Genomic DNA, 20036 nt, shown 5'->3' with positions numbered 1-20036 from the left:
CTGGTCTCAGGGGTGGGTTTTCCTGCAGAGAAACCGTGACGCTGACATTACATTACCCTTTTACTTTCCCCTTGTGATTGTTGTCTCTTGCTGTGTAACAAGTTACTGAAAACTTTCTCTCTCCTGAACCAACTTTCTGTTATGAAGTCATAAAATCAAACTGCTTTTTAAAAAAGGAAAGAAAATACATAACCATTAAATCATTATAAAAATATATGCCATTAAAAGAAATTTTAAGGACAAAAAATAAATAGAAAAAAATCACTCCAAAACTCACCACTCAAACATAACCACTGTATTCATTTTGGTCATTTTATTTTCAAGCTTTTAAATGTATGTTTTCTTTGACATATAGTTGTACTCTATATTCTCTTTATATTTTAACATCCTTAATATTCTACAATTAACTTTCACGTATTACAATGTCTTTTGAAAATATAATTTTAATAGTTGCAAATTCCATATTCAAACTTTCCTTTAGAGTTGGACATTAGGATGTTTACAATTTTTTGATACAATAAATAATGTTTGTACACAAATGTGTTCTTTATTTTTGAGATTAGTTTCTTAATATAGATTCCAAAGAAAAGAATTAGTAGGTTCAGGGCTTCCCTGGTGGCGCAGTGGTTGAGAGTCCGCCTGCCGATGCAGGGGACACGGGTTCATGCCCTGGTCCGGGAGGATCCCACCGCGGAGCGGCTGGGCCCATGAGCCATGGCTGCTGGGTCTGAGTGTCCGGAGCCTGTGCTCCGCAACGGGAGAGGCCACAACAGTGAGAGGCCCGCGTACCGCAAAAAAAAAAAGAGAATCAGTAGGTTCAAAGGCTATGAACACTTTCTATAGGAACTTTTTTTTTCTGGTAACACATGGTCATTGTAAAAGAGTAGAAACAATGTAGAGTCTCCACCTCCTACATATACCCTTACCTCTAACCCCCAGAGATAACCACTGTAAGCCACCTGGTATTCACCTGTTCAGACTTCCTAAAAATGCATAAAGAAGTATACACATACAACACTGAACTTTTTCAGTTAATAGGCAGACATTATTAACTACTACCAGACACTAGTTTATTAAGCACTGTGTCATACATTGTGCTAAGTACACATTTTTTGATAGACTTTATTATCTAGCTCTTCTTCAGTGAATTATCTGTTCATGTCCTTTGCATCTTTATCTGAGAAGCTGCTGCTCTTTTTACTGATGTCCACAAATTCTTTATAATAAGAAATTAACTTTTAGCCTAGTGGCTAAGAACATGGACGTTGGAGCCAAACAAATGTGGATTCAAATCCCAGCACAGCCCCTTATTAGCTGTCTAGTTGAACAAGTTACTTCTGTCCTTCTAAGTCTCAGTTTCCTCATGCATAAAATGGGAAAAGAATAACCCCCTTCAAGAGCTGTTGAAAGAATAAGGTCCTTAAATTATAATTATAGTAATATAATAAATAATAATTATAGTAAAATAGTTAATAATAATTTAACCTTTAATTATGCTAAATATCTATATGGGAATTAAGTATCTTAAATACACCCTAATAAATAATAGTGCAAAAACATCCCACATTTTCCTTTTTTTCTTATTAAATAAAAACAAAATTGAAAGGGGTATTGCATTATCCTCTCTGGTCTAAGCATGAAAACTCAAGGAGCAAATTAATTACTTTTAAAATCATGAACTCTTACATCAAATTTCTTTGTAACAAATTATTCTCAGACCCATTGGTACTTCCTTAAACAATTTCACATTCTGTTTTAATAGGCTACTTGTTGTTTTATAAAAGCAATTCGTGGTAAGTATGTCATGTCTCTCTGGATACTACAGCAATCCTCAAAGGCACATTTACTTTTTTTTACTGCTTTTCCTACCTTCCTGAAATTTACAAATATATTAACTTTTATAATTGGAAAGAAAAGCCTCTAATTTAAAGAAAGATCTCACAAACCAATTGTAAAAAGACATTCTGGGGACTAAGAAAATCTGAATATGAACTGTATTAGACAATATTAAAGAATTACCATTAATTTTGCTAGGTGTGATAATGACATGGTAGATATATAAGAAAAAGTCCTTTTTAAAAGATGCACAATGAAGTTTTTAAGGGTGAAATATTATGAGGGCTGTAATTTACTTGAAGACATAAACCTTAAACTGCTTAAACACCTCTCCCAGGCTATACCTAAGCTTCACCCTTACAAGCTGGGGCACCAGTGATCAGCCAGAAGTCCACTTCTGTCATCAGGAGAATATTCTTAAAATTTGTTACAATGCCACATACACAACTACTTCAGTGCCTAAACACAAAAATACTGACACTGGAGTTTGCTGGAATGCAGAGGGCCCTTAACGAAACTTAAGATTAAGAACTAGCCCATAAAAGAGCAGGGCTTAAATCAGCTTCCACTGACAGACCTCTGCTACCTTGTTGCTTAAATCTTGGATCTTAAGACTTCAAAGAAATGAGAATGAAATATATGGTCCCATCCCAGGCTTGAATTATGGAAATGAGAAAATACGTCTTGGTAGTGCTGTTTCCCTATATCAACATCTTTACTCAAGGGGGCTCACTGTGCTTGTGGTAAGGTCATAGGTGTAAAGAGCTAGAATACATGAAACACAGAAAAGGAGATCTTTCTTTTAGAGAACTTGATAAGTATTCCTCCTGCTTCCAAGGAATGATATGAGAAGACAGAGATGACATGTATGGGAAGACCGAGGACAGATTTAATTGTCCATAACATCTCAGAATATTCTACGTTCCAAGCTTTTGGAAAAAGTTCTAGTTCTCAAACTAGAGCATGCATCAGAATCACCTAGAGTACTTGCTAAAACACTGACTGGTGAGTCTCAGCCCTAGAGTTTGATTCTTAAGTCTGGGTGGGGTCCAATAATTTGTGTTTCTAACAGGATCCCAGGTGATGCTGATACTGGTTTGAGAACTACTGGCTCAGATATATGAATCAAATACCTTATGTCATCAAGTATACTCTACTCACAACTACTCCTGGGCGAGGAAGAGGTGGTGATAAAATACGTTTAGGCAGTTAATGTAAGGCTTTCTCTGGCTAGTAGCCACTTCACATCATTTGTCCTACCTGTCCCTTTAAACACATCTCACTAACTCCCAATATATACTGAACCTTTGAGAGCATGGGGGGAATTTTCCATATCTAACAGTCTATTACGGATACACATATATTAAAATGGCTCAATATTTAAATCTGAAAAGTGTTCAGAAATTCTCAGATGAAATGCATTAGATAAAGTACTAAGTATTAACATGCATGAAGAACGTTCTATTATAAACCACTGTTTTCATTTTCTTGCAGCTTTCCAAAAAAATTAGCCCTTTGTGGTGAAATTTTCCATGCTTGGTTTCAGCCCAAAGGTGATTTTTTTTTTTGCAAAGTTTGAGAAAAATATATTAAATAGTTTTTGAGTTATGAAAAATGAAAAAGCCCACACAATTTTTCCACTTTCAAAGCAATTTCAGGATCTTTCTTTAATATGCAGATAACTAAAAAATGGCTGAAGTTGAAAAGTTGAAACTTTCCATGTGTCTAGTTTTCAATAAGGTAGTCTGTGGGTAATTCAGAAAAGATAATGTGTTTGTGTGTACACATAAACAGATAACATATATATAAATAAATGCATAAGTGATTAGAAAAATAGCATTTCATCATATTCAGTACAAACTTTCCTCAGAATAGGGGATTTGTTGTTTTCTGAAATGAAGAGTCTTTCACAAACCAGAGTAGTTGTCAACTGCCTGACCCCTGTGGTTTTCACACACTGGGGTTCACTAATGGGTTATGCAGACACAACTGTAGACTATTGTGCACTGTGTTTGCAGAATCTTCCAGTTCCCTTCACATTCTAATCTTCCTTCTGCCCCAGCTCAATTCTAGGATTCTGATTCACTGTCTTCGGAGTTTAATTTCTGCCCTTGGTCCATACCTCACTACCAGCTCCCTTGATCTTCTATGCTCCAGACACTCAAGACATGTTCTCGTTTCTCCCAATTCTCTCTGACCTCCCCCGAAAGCATTCACTCATAACTGCTAAAACCCTCCTTGTGTATCCAAAGACCTCAGTTCTTAAAGAAATAACAGTAGAAACCTTAAGTTTAGGTTAAATAGGTTTTGATGGTTTGTCGAAGTAACTTGCTCTAATTATTTATAATCGTAACCTTCGTAACTAACTCACCTGAAGGCTGATGATGGAAAAGTTAGAGAACAGAATAGAGAGTCCTAGTTCTGCCATTTACTTAGCTAACTGACATACGGATAAGACACATAACTCCTTGGAACTTCGGTTTCATCTGTAAAGTGGGAAAAAATTAGGTTGTTAAATAACCTTGTTACATATGAACATGTTTTATGAATTTCAAATGCATGTATAACTGTTAGTAATGACAATAACCTCAATTTTTAACTGTTTCAGGTTTCTGGGCTCAAATGAAGAACCAAGTATAAGGCACCAAAACACCTTTGCAAGGATGTGAAGATTAAGAAAAATCCAATTTTCCTGGTTTTCAAGTGTGCAGGCTTAAAGGACAAAGAGAAGGAAATCTGCTCCGATAAACATTTCTATTTCTTTTTCATTTTCAGCATCTCTCTCTCTGCATGGGTTATTCCCCCCAGCGTATGCTAAATTCTCTCCCACTTACAGGGAAAAGATGTTCCCTTGACCAGCTTCTTCCTTAAGTTATCTTCTTGTCTTCTCCCCTTCACTGGCCAATTCCTGGATCACCTAACTTCCTGCAAGCTCCTTCTCCCATTATTTCACTAAAAATGTTCTCTTCCAGGCCATTAATGGCCTTCCGATCACCAATACCTGTTGGCAGACCTGGTTATGTGACTTGCTGTGTCCAATGCAGTATGAGGAGTGACAAATGTCACTTCTTCCAGGCAGAGGTTTTAAAATGCTGCAGGTAGTTCACTACTTCCTTTTTATTCTCTGCCACGAGGCTGGAATATTCCAGATAGAAGCTATTCCATCAATCTGGATTCTGGAATAAGAGTGCATGGAGAGAACTACACAAGGGCAGCCTACCCTTAAAGGACTTATATCATGAGCGATAAACAAATCTTTGTCGTTAAAAGCCACAGACACTGTGTTACCATGGCACCGTCTACCGCATCTTGACTAATCCACTAGTTGCAACCCACTGAAGTGAATTCAGGACCCACCAATAGAGTGCAGCCAACAGCATGGAAAATTATTATACCTTTTGCCTTTCTCTCTGCTTCCTCCTCTTCATCCTCCTTTCCACCAAATAAAGTCACTCCCCTAATATACATCTATGACCTGTTTCTTTTCTCTCTTAACAATTTCCCTGGGCAAATCCCATATACTGTCTTCATTATTTCTCATTTGGACTAGCAAACTTGCCTATCACTTGGTTGTTCACGTTTTACTCTATACTCTCTCTCCATTTTATTTTCCTTTTTTTTTTTTTGCGGTACGCGGGCCTCTCACTGTTGTGGCCTCTCCTGTTGCGGAGCACAGGCTCCGGACGCGCAGGCTCAGCGGCCATGGCTCATGGGCCCAGCTGCTCCGTGGCATGTGGGATCTTCCCAGACCGGGGCACGAACCCGTGTCCCCGGCATCGGCAGGCGGACTCTCAACCACTGGGCCGCCAGGGAAGCCCTTATTTTCCTTTTCAATGAGACATTAATTTACCCAATGAATGACTATTATTATCACAGATCCTTCAGTGGCTCCTTGCTGTCCAGAAAACAGAGTGCAAACTCTCTTGCCTTTCCACTCTATCAGCCTAGGTTCTGCTATCCCACTGCTCCCTTCACACACACTGTGCTGCATTGAAATCCGACCACCCACTGCTCTCTTCATGTGCCCAGTGGTAAAGCCCATTTCTCCTCTCTTCATACATTTCCTACTGCTTAGAAGGCATAGCAACCCCCACCCCCAAAAAAACCCCATCAAATTCTGCTTATAAATACTTCTAAATACTGACTCAACCTTCCTCTGTTCAAATACCAGCTCTTTAATGATGCTTTTTTTGATCTTCCCAGTTAGAAGCCATCTCTCTTTTTAAAACACTCAGAGCCTCATGGTACTTCCTCATTTTGCCTTTGGCTTCTTATCAATTAATCTAGGGACAGGACTCTGACAACAGTTACTCTGACAAATGAATTATCTCCTATTCTTCCCTCACCTCCAGATTATCTTGATTGTTGAACACAACTTAGTGACGTCATATAAATGTTTCTCACAAGCATGTCTAACTGTGCAGATACGCAGGTTCATCAGAATAGTGTAAGTACACCACAGGCTCAATGATCTCATTACTTCCAGAATATTTGAATCTATTTTTTTCCTAATTTAGATGAGATGTACTCCTGACTCAACACATACATGATCTAACATACTATTTTGACTCTTTTGGTAAAGTTTTTCAAGCTTCTCAGCTGTACTTATGGTGTGTTTTGAGTCTCTAAAATTCTGAGTATGTACAACACCACTGGGGATCCCAAAAGAAACAAAAGAAAATTTTTTTTTTATTGCTCTGAACAATAACAAAATCCATTTACTAAATTTTGTAATTTTACTCTCATATCTTCATTTAAGACGTGTTCATTCTTACTTGAGACAATATTCTAACACGGTTATCTGTTTTCTCTATCTGCAGCAAATTAGTAGCAACAAGGTGTAAGTAGGGAAGAGAAATGTCACCTAACACTAGGAGAGGAGATGGAAAAACTATAAAATAAACAGACATGAGAATTCTTTTTAACGAAGCACTATCACCTAAGAAATTTCAGGACATAGGCAAAATCCTTTTAATTGTATTTTACCGTAGTGTAGTAACAGTATCAAAATGAAGTCCTTGAATCATTAGGGAAAAATTCTTCCATAATCAACCTACATTGTCGAAGAAGGCAGATAAGTAAAAAATATATTTTAGACAAATTTTTACCCAACTGGATAAAATAGTCTGGGGCTTAAAGGAGTCAGTTTAAGTAATCTGGAAATTTCATTTAGGGAGAAGATATTTTTGCCAACCAGACAGACAAAGGAAGGTCTATGTTATTGTGCATCTTCCCGAAGGAAGTCCAAATAATATAAAAAATTAAGTTTTGAAGGATCTGATACCCCTGGAAGGGGAGGAAGTATTATCATTAAATGCCATATAAATTCTTAAGAGGAAAATAATAGTTAAGTTACTTGAATTTCACTTCATGACTTAGTGCAGTGCTCAGTTAGGAACTGAGGGCTTTCACAACTACTGAAGCCCGTGCTCCGCAACGGAAGAAGCCGCCGTGGTGAGAAGCCCGTGCACCACAACGAAGAGTGGCCCCCACTCGCCACAACTAGAGACGGCCCGCACGCAGCAACGAAGACCCAATGCAGCCTAAAGTAAATAAATTTATTTAAAAAAAAAAAAAGAATTGAGGGTTTCAACGCCCAACCTTGAACTTTATGCAATTTACTGGCAAAATCAGATGGCACATTTTAAACATATAGAGGATTGATGTTGAAGGAAAGAAGATTCTAGATAGTGGGGGTAAGATGATTACTTTTTTATTCCCATGTCACCCCATCTGCCCCCAACTGCTAGAACAGTATTCATGGAGTCTCCTACTCCCTGAGCTGCAATGTAATGAGTCATGTGGAGCTAGCTGTGAACACTCCAGGAACACGCCATACTATCTAGAGTCTCTGCCATCATCCAAAGGTTGAGAAGACCATCAGATATCTTTGTAGACTGTCTTTATATCCACAGCTAACATAACCATACCCCACCCCTAGATTAAGACAGAGCCTTGGCTGGATCCTGGCAAGGCACTTTTCTCTCAGTTTCTACCTATAAAATTAAAGATGGGACTAGACTGTCTCTAAAAATCCTATGAATCTGAAATTGTGTTTATTATTTTAAGTCATGACAGTACTATTTAACAATCTTCCGATTATTTTCTTAAGTTTCTTTTTTAAGTTCTTTATTCTGGACACTACTGTCAAAATACATGAAGACTTTCTATAATTCTATATACCAAATTTGCTTAAAGAAACAAACAAAATGTTTAATACCAGATTTTTAAGAGTCAATTATTTTCTTCAGAATATGAAAAAATAGGTCAGACATTATGTCTAAAATACGCAGTAAGTCTCTTAAAATAATTTTAAGACCAAAGTTTCCTATAATTAGTTACAAAAATATTATAAAGAATTAAACCAAAATAAAACCAAATAAACCAGCTACTAAACTACACATATGTCCTTAAAATCTTATAGGAGTCAAATATTCCAGTAAAAATAACAGAGAGATGGAAACACAAGTTTCTTATTATCACACTTCATATGTTGTAAAACATAACAGCTAACTTATTTTTGGCAAAATGATTAGGGATTGCAACACTCTGGCTAATACAAACTTATTTGATTGTCAAATGCATCTTAAATGGAGTATGTCATGCTAACTTCAGGCATGCAGGCACTGTGCCATCTTAGAGTAGCCCAGAGACACTGAAATTTCAACACTTCAGCAGGGGTCACACCACCAATATTAACTGGGCCAGGTGTTTAAGCCGGGCGGCGGGGGGCGGGCGGCGTGGACTTCAATAATGTAGTTAACTGAAACCAGATAAAGCTTTTGAATAATAAAAAAATCATACAGATGTTCACCCTCCTCCCCGGGTAACCTTTGTGGACAATTTATTATATGTGTTATTTTCTAGAGTACACCCTTTTTAAGAAAACACACTTTCTCATGTCTCTCTGAAAACTCTATAATCACAGTATGACTTATGTCTTCACAATTAGACTAGGTTAGGCTCATGTTTCATCTGCCTTTTTCCTTTTCACCACTCTTCCTGCCTTAATTAGAAAGTTATAGAGCTGAGGAAGCTATAAGAAGCTACATTAACCTTAAGATGCATTGTACTTCTTTCCCAACAGACGCTGTGAACGCGAGCCAAAAAAGAGAGATGGGTTCAAAACACATGTGTTGAACAACTGTTTTCAAGTATGCATAAGAGAAATTACACACTACATGCAGAATGGATGTGGAGCAAACAAACAAAAACCAAAAGGAAAGATCTCTGATTAAGTTAACAAACTGAAAGACTCAAATGGTTACTTTCTTCCCTATGTTTAGAGTAGTGTATTTGTCAGGGTTCTCAAGAGAAACAGACTATATATACGGATACAGATAAAAGGACACTTACTATAGTAATTGGCTCACACAATTATAGAGGCCAAGAAGTCCCACACAACATGCCATCTGCAAGATGGGAACCAGGAAAGCCAGTTGTATAATTCAGTCCGAGTTCGAAGGCCTGAGAACCAGGGGAACAGATGATGCCGAAGGCTTGAGAACCTGGAACTCCACTGTCAGAGGGCATGAAAAGATGGCTGACTCAGCTCAAGAAGAGAGAAAGAATTTGCCCTTCCTGGGACTTTTTGTTCTATTTGGACCGTCAACAGATTGGATGATGCCCGCCCACAATGGTGAGGGCAGATCTTTTTTACTCAGTCCAATTCAAACGCTAATTTCCTCCAGAAAAGTACTCACAGACACACTTAGAAATGTTTTACCAGCTATCTGAGTATCCCTTAGCCCAATCAACTTGACATGTAAAATTAACCATCACAAATAATAATGTTATTATTATTTCAAACATGCAAGTACTCTTTTTAAAACACCTGGAACAACTAATAGCCAAAAATTATATGTCATATCAGTTTGCAACATTTTATTTGACAGGACCAAGTTACTTCCTACACCAGGAAATAAATTCAGTATTTTAACTTATATATTGATATATACCTATATATCTACATGCTTGATGGTACATCACACAAGTGAAGTCCTAACTGTAGTAGTGGTGGGGTAGGCAGCCTCTGACATGGCCCTCAGTGATCCTCACCTTCTAATATTCAGGCTCTAGTCTAATCCCCTCCCCTTTAGTTTGGGCTGGAGCCAGTGATTTGTTTCTAACAAAGAGAATACTGTAAAAGTAATGAGATATCATTTCTGTAATTGGGTTACAGTCTGTGACTTCCATCTTGCCAGCAGACTCTTTCTCTGGCTCTCCTCCCAGACTTGCTCTCATGGGGTGAGTTAGAAAGGCCCACATTCTAAGGAACTGAGGGTGGCCTCCACCCAACTGCCAGTGATGAACCAAGGCCCTCCTCCGTCCAACAACCCTTGAGGGAGTGAATTGAGGCAGATCCTCCTCAATTCAGATCTTCACATGAGACCACAGCCCTGAAAGACACTTTGATTACGGTCTTGTGAGATACCCTGAACCACAGAACCTAGCTAAGTTGTGACCAGTCCCAGGTCCACAGAAACTGTGAGAGAATAAATGTGTATTGTTTTATGCTGTTAAGTTTTTTCTTTTCTTTTTTTTTTTATTTTTTTAACATCTTTATTGGGGTATAATTGCTTTACAATGGTGTGTTAGTTTCTGCTTTATAACAAAGTGAATCAGTCATACATAAACATATGTTCCCATATGTCTTCCCTCTTGCGTCTGCTGTTAAGTTTTGAGGTAACTTGTTACACAGCTGTAGATTACTAACACAGTAGTTAACCTAATTACTGAGTCATTTCCATTATAATAATAATAGCTAATACTTATATGGAACTTTTAAGTTCTAGGCACCATTCTTAATTCTTTATATAATTCCTCACAAAAATCCTCTGAAGAACATATTACTATCCCCCTTTTACAGATGAGGAAACAAAGGTACAGAGACTCAATAACTTGCCCAAGGTCACCAAGACAAAGTATGACAGCAAGTATCTGAACGTAGGTGTCTTGTTTCTAGAGTGAGGACTTGTGGCAACTGTGCAAAGAGAACCGCTAAGGGCTAAGACTGGACACTATGAAAACAGTAACCTCATAACGTGGTACCAGAGGAGCTTTAGAGGCACAACAGAGATTAGAAGCCATGCAAAATGCTAAAAACAAAAAAAAAAATGCTAAAAGGAAAGCCCGTTTTCTTATTAAGATGCCTTATCTAGGGGGAAAAAACCAGAGAAGAAGCAATAATATAGTGAATGGAATGCAATCTAGAATTTATTGAATTCACACTTAGAAATGAAAAATATACTTTCTGATACCCAATGTAAGAAATTAACAGCCTCCATTTGGTATTAAAAAGCACACCCAAGGACGCTATAGTTGTACTTTTCCCAAAGGCAATTAATTATAAGTAAGAAGTAAGTGTGTCAAGCTGGAGGGGAAAGAAGCAAATTCCTTGTGAGCTCCAAGACTCCACTGAAGATATTTTACCACATGGAGTGAGAAAAGTCAATATCCCAGGATAGGGAGATTCCAGGAAGGAATCACTTCCTATCTTGTATTCAGATTACCAGGTTAAATAGCACTCCTTCATGATCTCACACACCCTCTATTTACATAAGAAGTAGGTATCACACCTATGGGTTAGTCTGTGTCCTCCCTTAGACTTCAGGCTCTCTTACCTCAAAGACTATTTTATTCACTGGGATGTCTTCAAAACACAGCACAAGGCCTGATACATGGCAAGTGCTTAATATAAGTTTGTTGAATGAAGAAATAATTTATGCTGTGAATCACATTCATTTAATGGGTCATTTCAATGGTATATGTCAGTGAAAGTATGAGGTTTTGCTTTGTTTTGAAGTGTTGTATAGTTCACTAGCTTTCCTGGCACTTTAAATAGGTCTTTTTTTTTTTTGCGGTACGCGGGCCTCTCACTGCTGTGGCCTCTCCCATTGCAGAGCACAGGCTCCAGACGCGCAGGCTCAGCGGCCATGGCTCACGGGCCCAGCCGCTCCGTGGTATGTGGGATCTTCCCGGACCGGAGCACGAACCCGTGTCTCCTGCATCGGCAGGCGGACTCTCAACCACTGCGCCACCAGGGAAGCCCCTTAAATAGGTCTTTATATCTCCAGTGTCTCACTTAATATCTGGCACATAGTGGCACCCAGTAAGTATTTGTGAATGAATGAATGAATGAATAAATGAGTGTCTCAAAAAGGCTGCCAAGCTATAGAACAGATAAGGATTCAGACTTATGACTAAATAAAGATTTAATGTTCCTTAAGAATAACTGTTTGCCTATCAACAATGGTGATAATAATAATTTTTCTTCCTTTTGAGAGGAGGCATGAATATTTGCATAATACTCTCCCTAGACAAGATTATTGCCTCAGCCCTAGTTGGTGACTGCTTTTAAATATTCCTTTACAGGGACTTCTCTGCTGGCCCAGTGGTTGAGAATCTATCTTGCAATGCAGGGGACGCTGGTTTGATCCCTAATCAGGGAGCTAAGAGCCCACATGCTGCGGAGCAAATAAGCCCACGTGCCACAACTAGAGAGAAGCCTGCACACCGCAACGAAGAGCCTGCGTGCTGCAACTAAGACCCAATACAGCCAAAAAATAAATAAATAAATATAAAAAAAGAAATATTCCTTTACCAAAGACAGCAAGTTGTATGTAATTTAAGAACTCCAGATAACCCTAGATTAAAAAGCATTTGTTCAAATAAAATACTGTAAATTAACTATACTTCAATTTAAAAAGAAGAGGCATTTATTCAGAAAATTCCCACCTCCTTCAGCGTTATTTTTTGAAACATTATGGGAAATGTATGAACATACACTCACACAGGCCCACAGTAATATAGAGATAAGGATAAAGGCAGCTAACAAGTATCCCTCTCTGTGTTTTATTTATCAATTCAATACGAGACAAAAGAGCAAAGGAAATCTGAGAGGATTTGTGCGAGTGCACAATCGAGCACCGACAGTCCCCTCCTGAGGCGTACTTACTGGGAGCTCAGGGGCATGCTTCAGAACCTGAAGGGAGAAATAGCAGCCTATGGAATGGCCAATGACCACAAGTTTCATTTCCTTTGGCACATGAGTTCTCAGGAAAGCTAGCTTGTGTTCTACTTGACCACGGAGTCCATAGATGTCCTTAATTTCTTGAGCATTTGGATCTAAAATAAAAAATATAAGTTATGTTTTCATTCAATAAGTGAAAGCAATCACTTCACTGGGGAAAATATCTAAAAAAAAACAAACCAATAATAATAGCAGTTGCTATCATTTATTGAAAGCCTACCATGTGCAAGCCACAGTGTTGGCACTTTATTTAAATTATATCTTCACAACAACCCTGGAAAGGAAGTATTCCTATCTTCATTTTATAGATGAAAATCCCAAAGCTCACGGACGTTAGGTGATAGATTGGCAGTTACATACCTGTTAAGTGCGACAGGTGAGATTCAAACCCAGGTGTCTGTCCTCAAAGCCCATGAACTCTCAACTATTCCACCAACTACTACAGTTTAGGCCACTGGTTCTCAAACTTGAGTATGCATCAGAATTCTCTGTAAGGCTTGGTGAAACACTCATTGCTAGGCCTCACCATCAGAGTCTCTGATCCAGTGGGTCTGGGCTGGAGCCCGAAAATTTACACTTCTAAGCCTCCAGAAGATGCTGATATTGCTGGTCCCAGGACCACACATTGAGAACCACTGGTTAGGCTAGGTTACATGATTAATATATAACCAAGAAAATCCATGACACTGCTTCATTATTTTAGATAATCTTTGTTTAAAGAAGTCAAGACTGAAAGGCATAAGTAGAAATGTTTTAAACTGTTCCTTTTAACCAGCACAGTCCTGACCTGAAATATCCTTTCTTCCTTTCACAAATGAACGTCTTTAAGATTCTTCAAGACCTACTCAAAACTTTATCTAGCTAATCTTCAAGAAAAATGAATGAGCCTTCCTTTGTGTTTAACTAGTATTCACTACTTATTATAGCACTTTATCATATTTGTATAACTGTTTCCTCCCTGAGACTGCGAGCTCCTTGAAGGCAAGGTCCATCTTTCATTTCTGTGTCCTCTGTGACTAGCACCCAGTAAATATTATTGTTGAATGAAAATATGAAATGACTAGACAATCTGAGGATGCTGCCAGCTCCAATATTCTATGAGCAGAGAAAACTTCAATAGGCTTTCCCTATGAACATATATACAACCCCAATGACAGGGTGTAATATTTCAAGATATCACAAGGTAGTCAATTGCCTTCAAGGTACTGACGCAAACTATAACAAAGGTACCCAAAACTCATTAGGAAGAACTGCTCTTCAGTTTTATCTGTACATGCTGGTTTTTCTTCCTTCAGTGCTCAGCTCCCCCTTGTTAATCTGGCTAACTCCTCTTTATCCTTCAAACTCTCAACAAGTGTTACCTCCTCTGAGAAGCCTTTTTATGATTCAGTAGATGAGGAGTAAAGTGGCCTTCCTTTCAGTTTCCACCACATCCCATATTTACCTCACCACACTACTCCTAATTTACTTCTGTACTTCCTGTCTTGCCTATCTCTTTCTCCAATGCCTGGCATACAGTTATTGAAGTGCTTTTTATTGAATTAATGAGGCTTAGTTCCCCGTTTCACTGGTACTACTGAAACAGGAGATTTCCCAGGTGAGACATGTTCTGCTTTAACCCTTCTTCCCAGGTCAGCCTAGAATTCATTCTCTATTTAACAAGGAAGTTCCCCATAAAACAGAATTGGGAAGAGACAGAATCTGGAAATTTGATTTTCGTAGGGCCTCCGATGGCTCCAAATCCAAGCTTTTATTTATTTAATATTCTATTTAAGTTTGAGTTGTTCATATTCCACTACTGTCATATATCTTCTCTGATCACTCTACCCAGGAGTGATCGTATTGTTCTGATACCCCAAATACCTATAATATTTGCAACCCAAGTTCTTTATTTTTCAAAATATACAGCTTTTGAAAATGCTGAAGTCTTCCTTTCATTGGGACGGTATGGTATAGTACAAAGATCAAGGGCGTTGGAGACAAGATAAACCTGGTTCTAACTCCCAGCTAAGCACCTTACTATGTGACTCCGTGCAAATACTTTAACCTCTGGCTTCAGTCTCCTCATATATAAAACAGAGATAGTAATTCTAGTCTCCGAGGAATGTTGCTTGCGTAACACTTTAAAGCACATAGGAAGTGTCTGGCATAAACTATTTGAGAAATGAAACTTATGACTGCTATCATTTCAATTCCTGTCATTTAAGGCCTCCCTCAAATACACATTTATATGGTTAGAGCAAAGAGAAAGAAAATGAGCTAAATACAATAAACATTTAGAAACTTCATTGATTCTAGAAATAAGGCCCTAAAACATATTTCAGATGAACTTTGATGACCATTATAATTCAAATCATTATCGAAGTGAATATTTCAGAAGTAAGTCTGGCTTTACCTCTGGGAATTGCTCAGTAGATTTCCAAGATAAACACACTACTTAGTGTTTTCTGAAGTAATGAGATTAATGGGGAAAGTACTTTCTATAAATAAATAATCTATGATAGAAAATTTCAATGTGCACTCTGGATATTATTTTACTAGCAAAAACTAAAAGCTAAAAGAATATCTATATACTGGACTGTATACTCTATACTTTCTCTCCTATTATAATTTTAATATACTCTGAAAAAAATTCTAGGAATCATTTATTTACTCTCCATAAAAATATTGTAAAAAATTCACATTCAATTGTATCAAAATCAGAGTGATAATATGGAAATGGTTTATACCGTTCTTTTTATAGGGAAAATGTACTCCAAGTTACGATCAACTAAGTATATTTGGAAAGTAAACTGTTTCTAAACTGAAAACTGCCTGAATTGATAGATGGCAATCCAATTCACCAATTCTTTACCAATATATGGTCCTGAATATAGTACTGACAATTGCCTTTTAGAACCCGAGCCTGTTTCTTAGACCCATCTCAATGGAATTCACTTCATAGATCATTTACTGATTCTGGAGTTTATTTCAAAAGGTATGTATAATCTGTTCCTAAGTAGTTCTTTGGGGAATTAAGTAATATCAGTACTTTGCATTTACTTTTCATCTAGTTGTTCAAACTGATTGATCCAGTTATTAAAATTCTGTCAATTCTGGATCAAAATATCATGCAACCCTTATAGCTTCAGGAGACAGGTAAATCTGATAACTATTATTTTCTTCCATTTCTCATGAAGTAAATTGACCACTCTGACAGAAAACAGTGACTAATTGGCCCATGATAATATTGAAAACTCAGATATAAATACAATATACTCCCTTGTCTTCAAGGAGCTCACAGTCTAATAAGAGGAAACAGAAGTAGATAAAAACATTATTATAAAACACTGAAGTAAGTATAGCTCAAGCATCTCCTTGAGAAAATAAGAGGGTTTTATTGGGTCAAAATAGAAAGGTAATGCCCCTTTGAATTCATAAAAAGTCTATGCCTTTCTCCAAATAAACCAAGAGAGATACCTGGAAAATACTATTTACTACATGCACATTACTATAACTGTGTAATCTTAACTACACATTTGAATACTATCACAATGGTCTAAATTTAACAACACATTTTAACAACACATCCACATATATGTTTATCTAGATACACACTGAATATAAATGCATAAGTTTTACTATATAGTGTCACACAAACAATATTTACAAGTCACCAACGACCACAGAGCTAACAAGACCAAAGATTAGTGCTACATGAGCCTTCTGCTAGGACTGAGTCTGCACACAGAAACTCTCTAAATCTTACACCAGAATTTTCTAAACTAGTGAAGTCTTCCATCCTGCTCCCATCATTACTCCAAAGCTATACCTTAATAATAACTTTAATTAAACAACTTACACGTGGAGATTAAAAGGCTAAAAATAGCACTTCATATTTTAAAGAATGCTTTGAGCAAGATGAATATACAGTTTACTCTTTAGGTCAAGCTTTGAAAAACACACAAAACAATATCATGTATTGTTTAGCATTACATATACATAACTAAAAAAGAGAAATGAAATTTACTCTAAATTCATGATACTAGAACATAAAGGCATAAAAGTGTGAGGTGTAATTTTGGACACTGCGATGAGTACTGTGCCTGTTTGTGGTTATAAGAGAGATGGAACAAATAAGGTTAGAAAGGAAGGTTGAGACTAGATCAAGTAGGACCCTGAACATCACTAAGGGATCTGGACTCCACTGTGTGAGCAGTGAGAAGATGCCCAAGGATCTCAAAGGGAGGGACAACGATCCGGTCTGTGTTATAGGACATCAGCTACAATGCTTTTCTCCCTCCTCTGGTCTGCTTCTTATTTCTGTCTTCCCTGAGAATCTAACAGTTTGCTCGATTCTTAACTCTTCTTCTTGCTCTACCCTTTGGTTTTCTGCTTCTTCCCACCTACTGAGAGACTTACTTGTTTATTTCTAGTGACTGAGAGCCCTGAGACTTGACTAACTGTCCCTGCCTCAGGAGAATCTTGTCGTTCCCTGTAGCCTCCATGTTCTTCTGCCAGAGTCCTGGAAAGAGAAAGCCCTACTGTTTTTTCTCTTTCTTTCAGTTTTGGGTACTAGAATGGGAGTGGTTTAATGATTCTCGGGATAAACATGACGCAAATTCATCATTAGTTGAAAGACTACGTAACTTTTTTAGGTAATGTTTTACCAGTTGAAACTAAACCACTATGATTTCTAGCTTTTCTGTTACACGTTTGGAACAAATGACAAAATAGTTGGTAATGAATCTGCCATCAAGTAAGCTGACTCCATAGTAAATCAAAGCCAGAAAGAGTTTATACTTCTAATTCCTCAAATTTTCTTTTCACACTTTTTTTTTCCTGAGTCACCTCCTTCTGACACTGGTGAACATCTGTTCTCCCAATTATACCCAATTTATGATTGTGATAATGTGGTGCAACTAGAATATTATTTCCAACTGTTCATGATTTTAACATGTGCTAATATGAAGCAAAACGTACTTTCAACATTTGATGTGTGGTTATAGCTTATGTCTTTTCTCTCAATGATTACGTATTTTTCACACCATATTTTGCATGTCAGAAAACCTGTACTTTAGAACAATAATCTTGGATGATGAATAATATATCTGTCCTGCCTATCCATTTCAGTCTACTGTAGCATGCGTTTATAAACATAATCTTCAATTTGTAAAACAGATGAAGGCAGAACTGTTCTGGTTCAATCGGGGGGACCAGTGAAGCTCAGAGCCCCATGTGCCCTTTACAGAACTTTTGGGATACTCACAACACAGATGCAAAGTCACTAAAAGGCAGCATTTTCATTTCTTTGTATACCTCTGTAGCACCACACATAATAATCTAGTAGGTTGTCGATAAATCCTTGATGATGGATGAGTTGCCCTTTCACCCCCCTCTAGAAACCACAGCTTCCTATGGCCCTGTGGTGGCCCTTTGGGCTAATGCCTCTAGATGGCACTGTTCTCATTAGCAGCAAAGGACCCAGGCTCTAATTACTAAGTCATTAACTCAACAGCACACAAGCAGCCTAAGCAATAAGCATACTCAAAATAAAGTTATAAATAATATGTCAATTTAAAACAAGAATTAAATACATTTCTCAGAAATTCAGACACAATAGATAATTTCTGCTGGTTTTCCCTACCAGTGTTTACTGGCGAAGATCTATGGCAGGGCTTCTGAAAATGTGGTACCAGGACCAGCAGCATCAGTATTACTTAAGAACTTGTTAGAAATGCAAATTCTCAGGTCCTACCCCACTTGTAGTGAATCAACAACTCAGGAGGTAGCATCCAGTAATTTGTGTTTCAATAAATCCTCCAGGTGATTCTGATGCCGGCCAAAGTTTGAGAACCCCTGATGTAGGGTTGCTCTTTGAGTCTATTTTCAACTTTCAAAGTTGCTACTCATGTTCTGCTCAACGTTTGTTTTGTCCTCAAGTACGACTTAAGGGCTTACTGTGATAACTGAGTTGGATGTTGCTTTCATTAGGTAATTCAATATATAGCTTCTATTATGATGACCTTTCTCACTGAGGTAAGAATATAGGAATAAGACATTTTAGCTAATCATCACTAAGTTTGAACACCATGAAAGGAGAGGTATTATCCTTCATGAGTACTATGAGGTATTTCCACTACTTCCTAGCTTCTCCTGTCCTTGGTTATCTCTTCTCTTGCCAGAGTTAAGACAACAGGCCAGCAAAACTGGTAGCTTTTCGAGATTTAGCAAGTTAAACAAGCCTGTTTTCTAAGAATTCTTTTAACACCTCTGTTTTCCAATACCACATAAGATAGCCAAAGCACATTCCAAGCAGACGTACAAATTTCCTGACAGAGGAAAAACTGTGGTATTAAAACCCCCAAATTTCTTTGGGTATATATGAAGAAATAATAAATATGTACCTTTTAAACTATTTCAAGGTAAAGCAAGTATATACTATACATTTGATTCACATTCAGCCACATTTCTGTGACAGCTGTTGAAATAGATGTTTTTAATCAAGGAAATAAAATCTGTATATTCGGTTTCACTTCACAAAATCTCTCACTGCTAGGTAATCAATAGTTGCTTGCCTTTCAAAGCATACCCTAGTCTTTAAGAGAAGTGTAAAAGGCTCGAAAGTAAATTGCATTCACAGAGGAACACACATACACGTAAACAGATAGAAAAAGACACTATAAAAAGAGGCACTTTGAGGTATTTAGGCAAGATTTTGCCATGAGTTACATAGTTTCATCTACACTCCATTTATCCTGTCCCCTTTACAAGTCATAGCAGGAAAAGGGTGACAGACCAGGTACAATCTGTGACCGTGGAAGGGCTAATCACTAGCACTTTGCACCAGCCACCTGAGATAACCTACCACAGGACTAGAGCACTGACCTCAGGATCACAAGTGCTGGCTTCCTGTCCGCGTCCTACCACTCACCAGCACAAGGTCATTTAGCCCTTTTGGGCCTTACTTTCCTTCCTTGAAAAATAAGGGTTCAAGATGGAATTTAATGTAAATACTTTTGTTTTTTAGGTTGATTTTTTAAATTAAAATATACTTGATTTACAAAATTATATTAGTTTCAGGTGTACAACATAGTGATTCAACATTTATATAATAGATTATACTCCATTTAAAAGTATTATAAAATATTGGCTACATTCCTCATGCTGTACAGTATATTCCTGTATC

At 37.6% G+C, this 20036-nt stretch overlaps 1 protein-coding gene across 4 annotated transcripts in view; it reads right to left on the bottom strand.

The window, feature by feature from the left end:
- The window catches only part of LDAH (lipid droplet associated hydrolase), a 100882-nt gene that overhangs the window by 53980 nt on the left and 26866 nt on the right, over positions 1-20036 (bottom strand). For 3 of the 4 annotated variants that reach the window (XR_012325794.1, XM_033838968.2, XM_073791566.1), the window contains one exon: positions 12794-12963. Coding sequence is in view for 3 of the 4 variants with exons in the window: in XM_033838968.2 (XP_033694859.1) it covers positions 12794-12963 (170 nt within the window). In the remaining variant the exon portion in view is untranslated. Of the gene's footprint in view, positions 1-282; positions 4323-12793; positions 12964-20036 lie in introns of those variants that run through there. The other variant, XM_019943207.3, reaches the window with a different exon arrangement.

This window comes from Tursiops truncatus, chromosome 14 (genome assembly GCF_011762595.2).
Source record: "Tursiops truncatus isolate mTurTru1 chromosome 14, mTurTru1.mat.Y, whole genome shotgun sequence".
NCBI classification, from domain to species: Eukaryota; Metazoa; Chordata; class Mammalia; order Artiodactyla; family Delphinidae; genus Tursiops; species Tursiops truncatus.
Note: the sequence above shows the minus strand (reverse complement) of the source record. Positions and strands in the feature narration are given on the sequence as shown.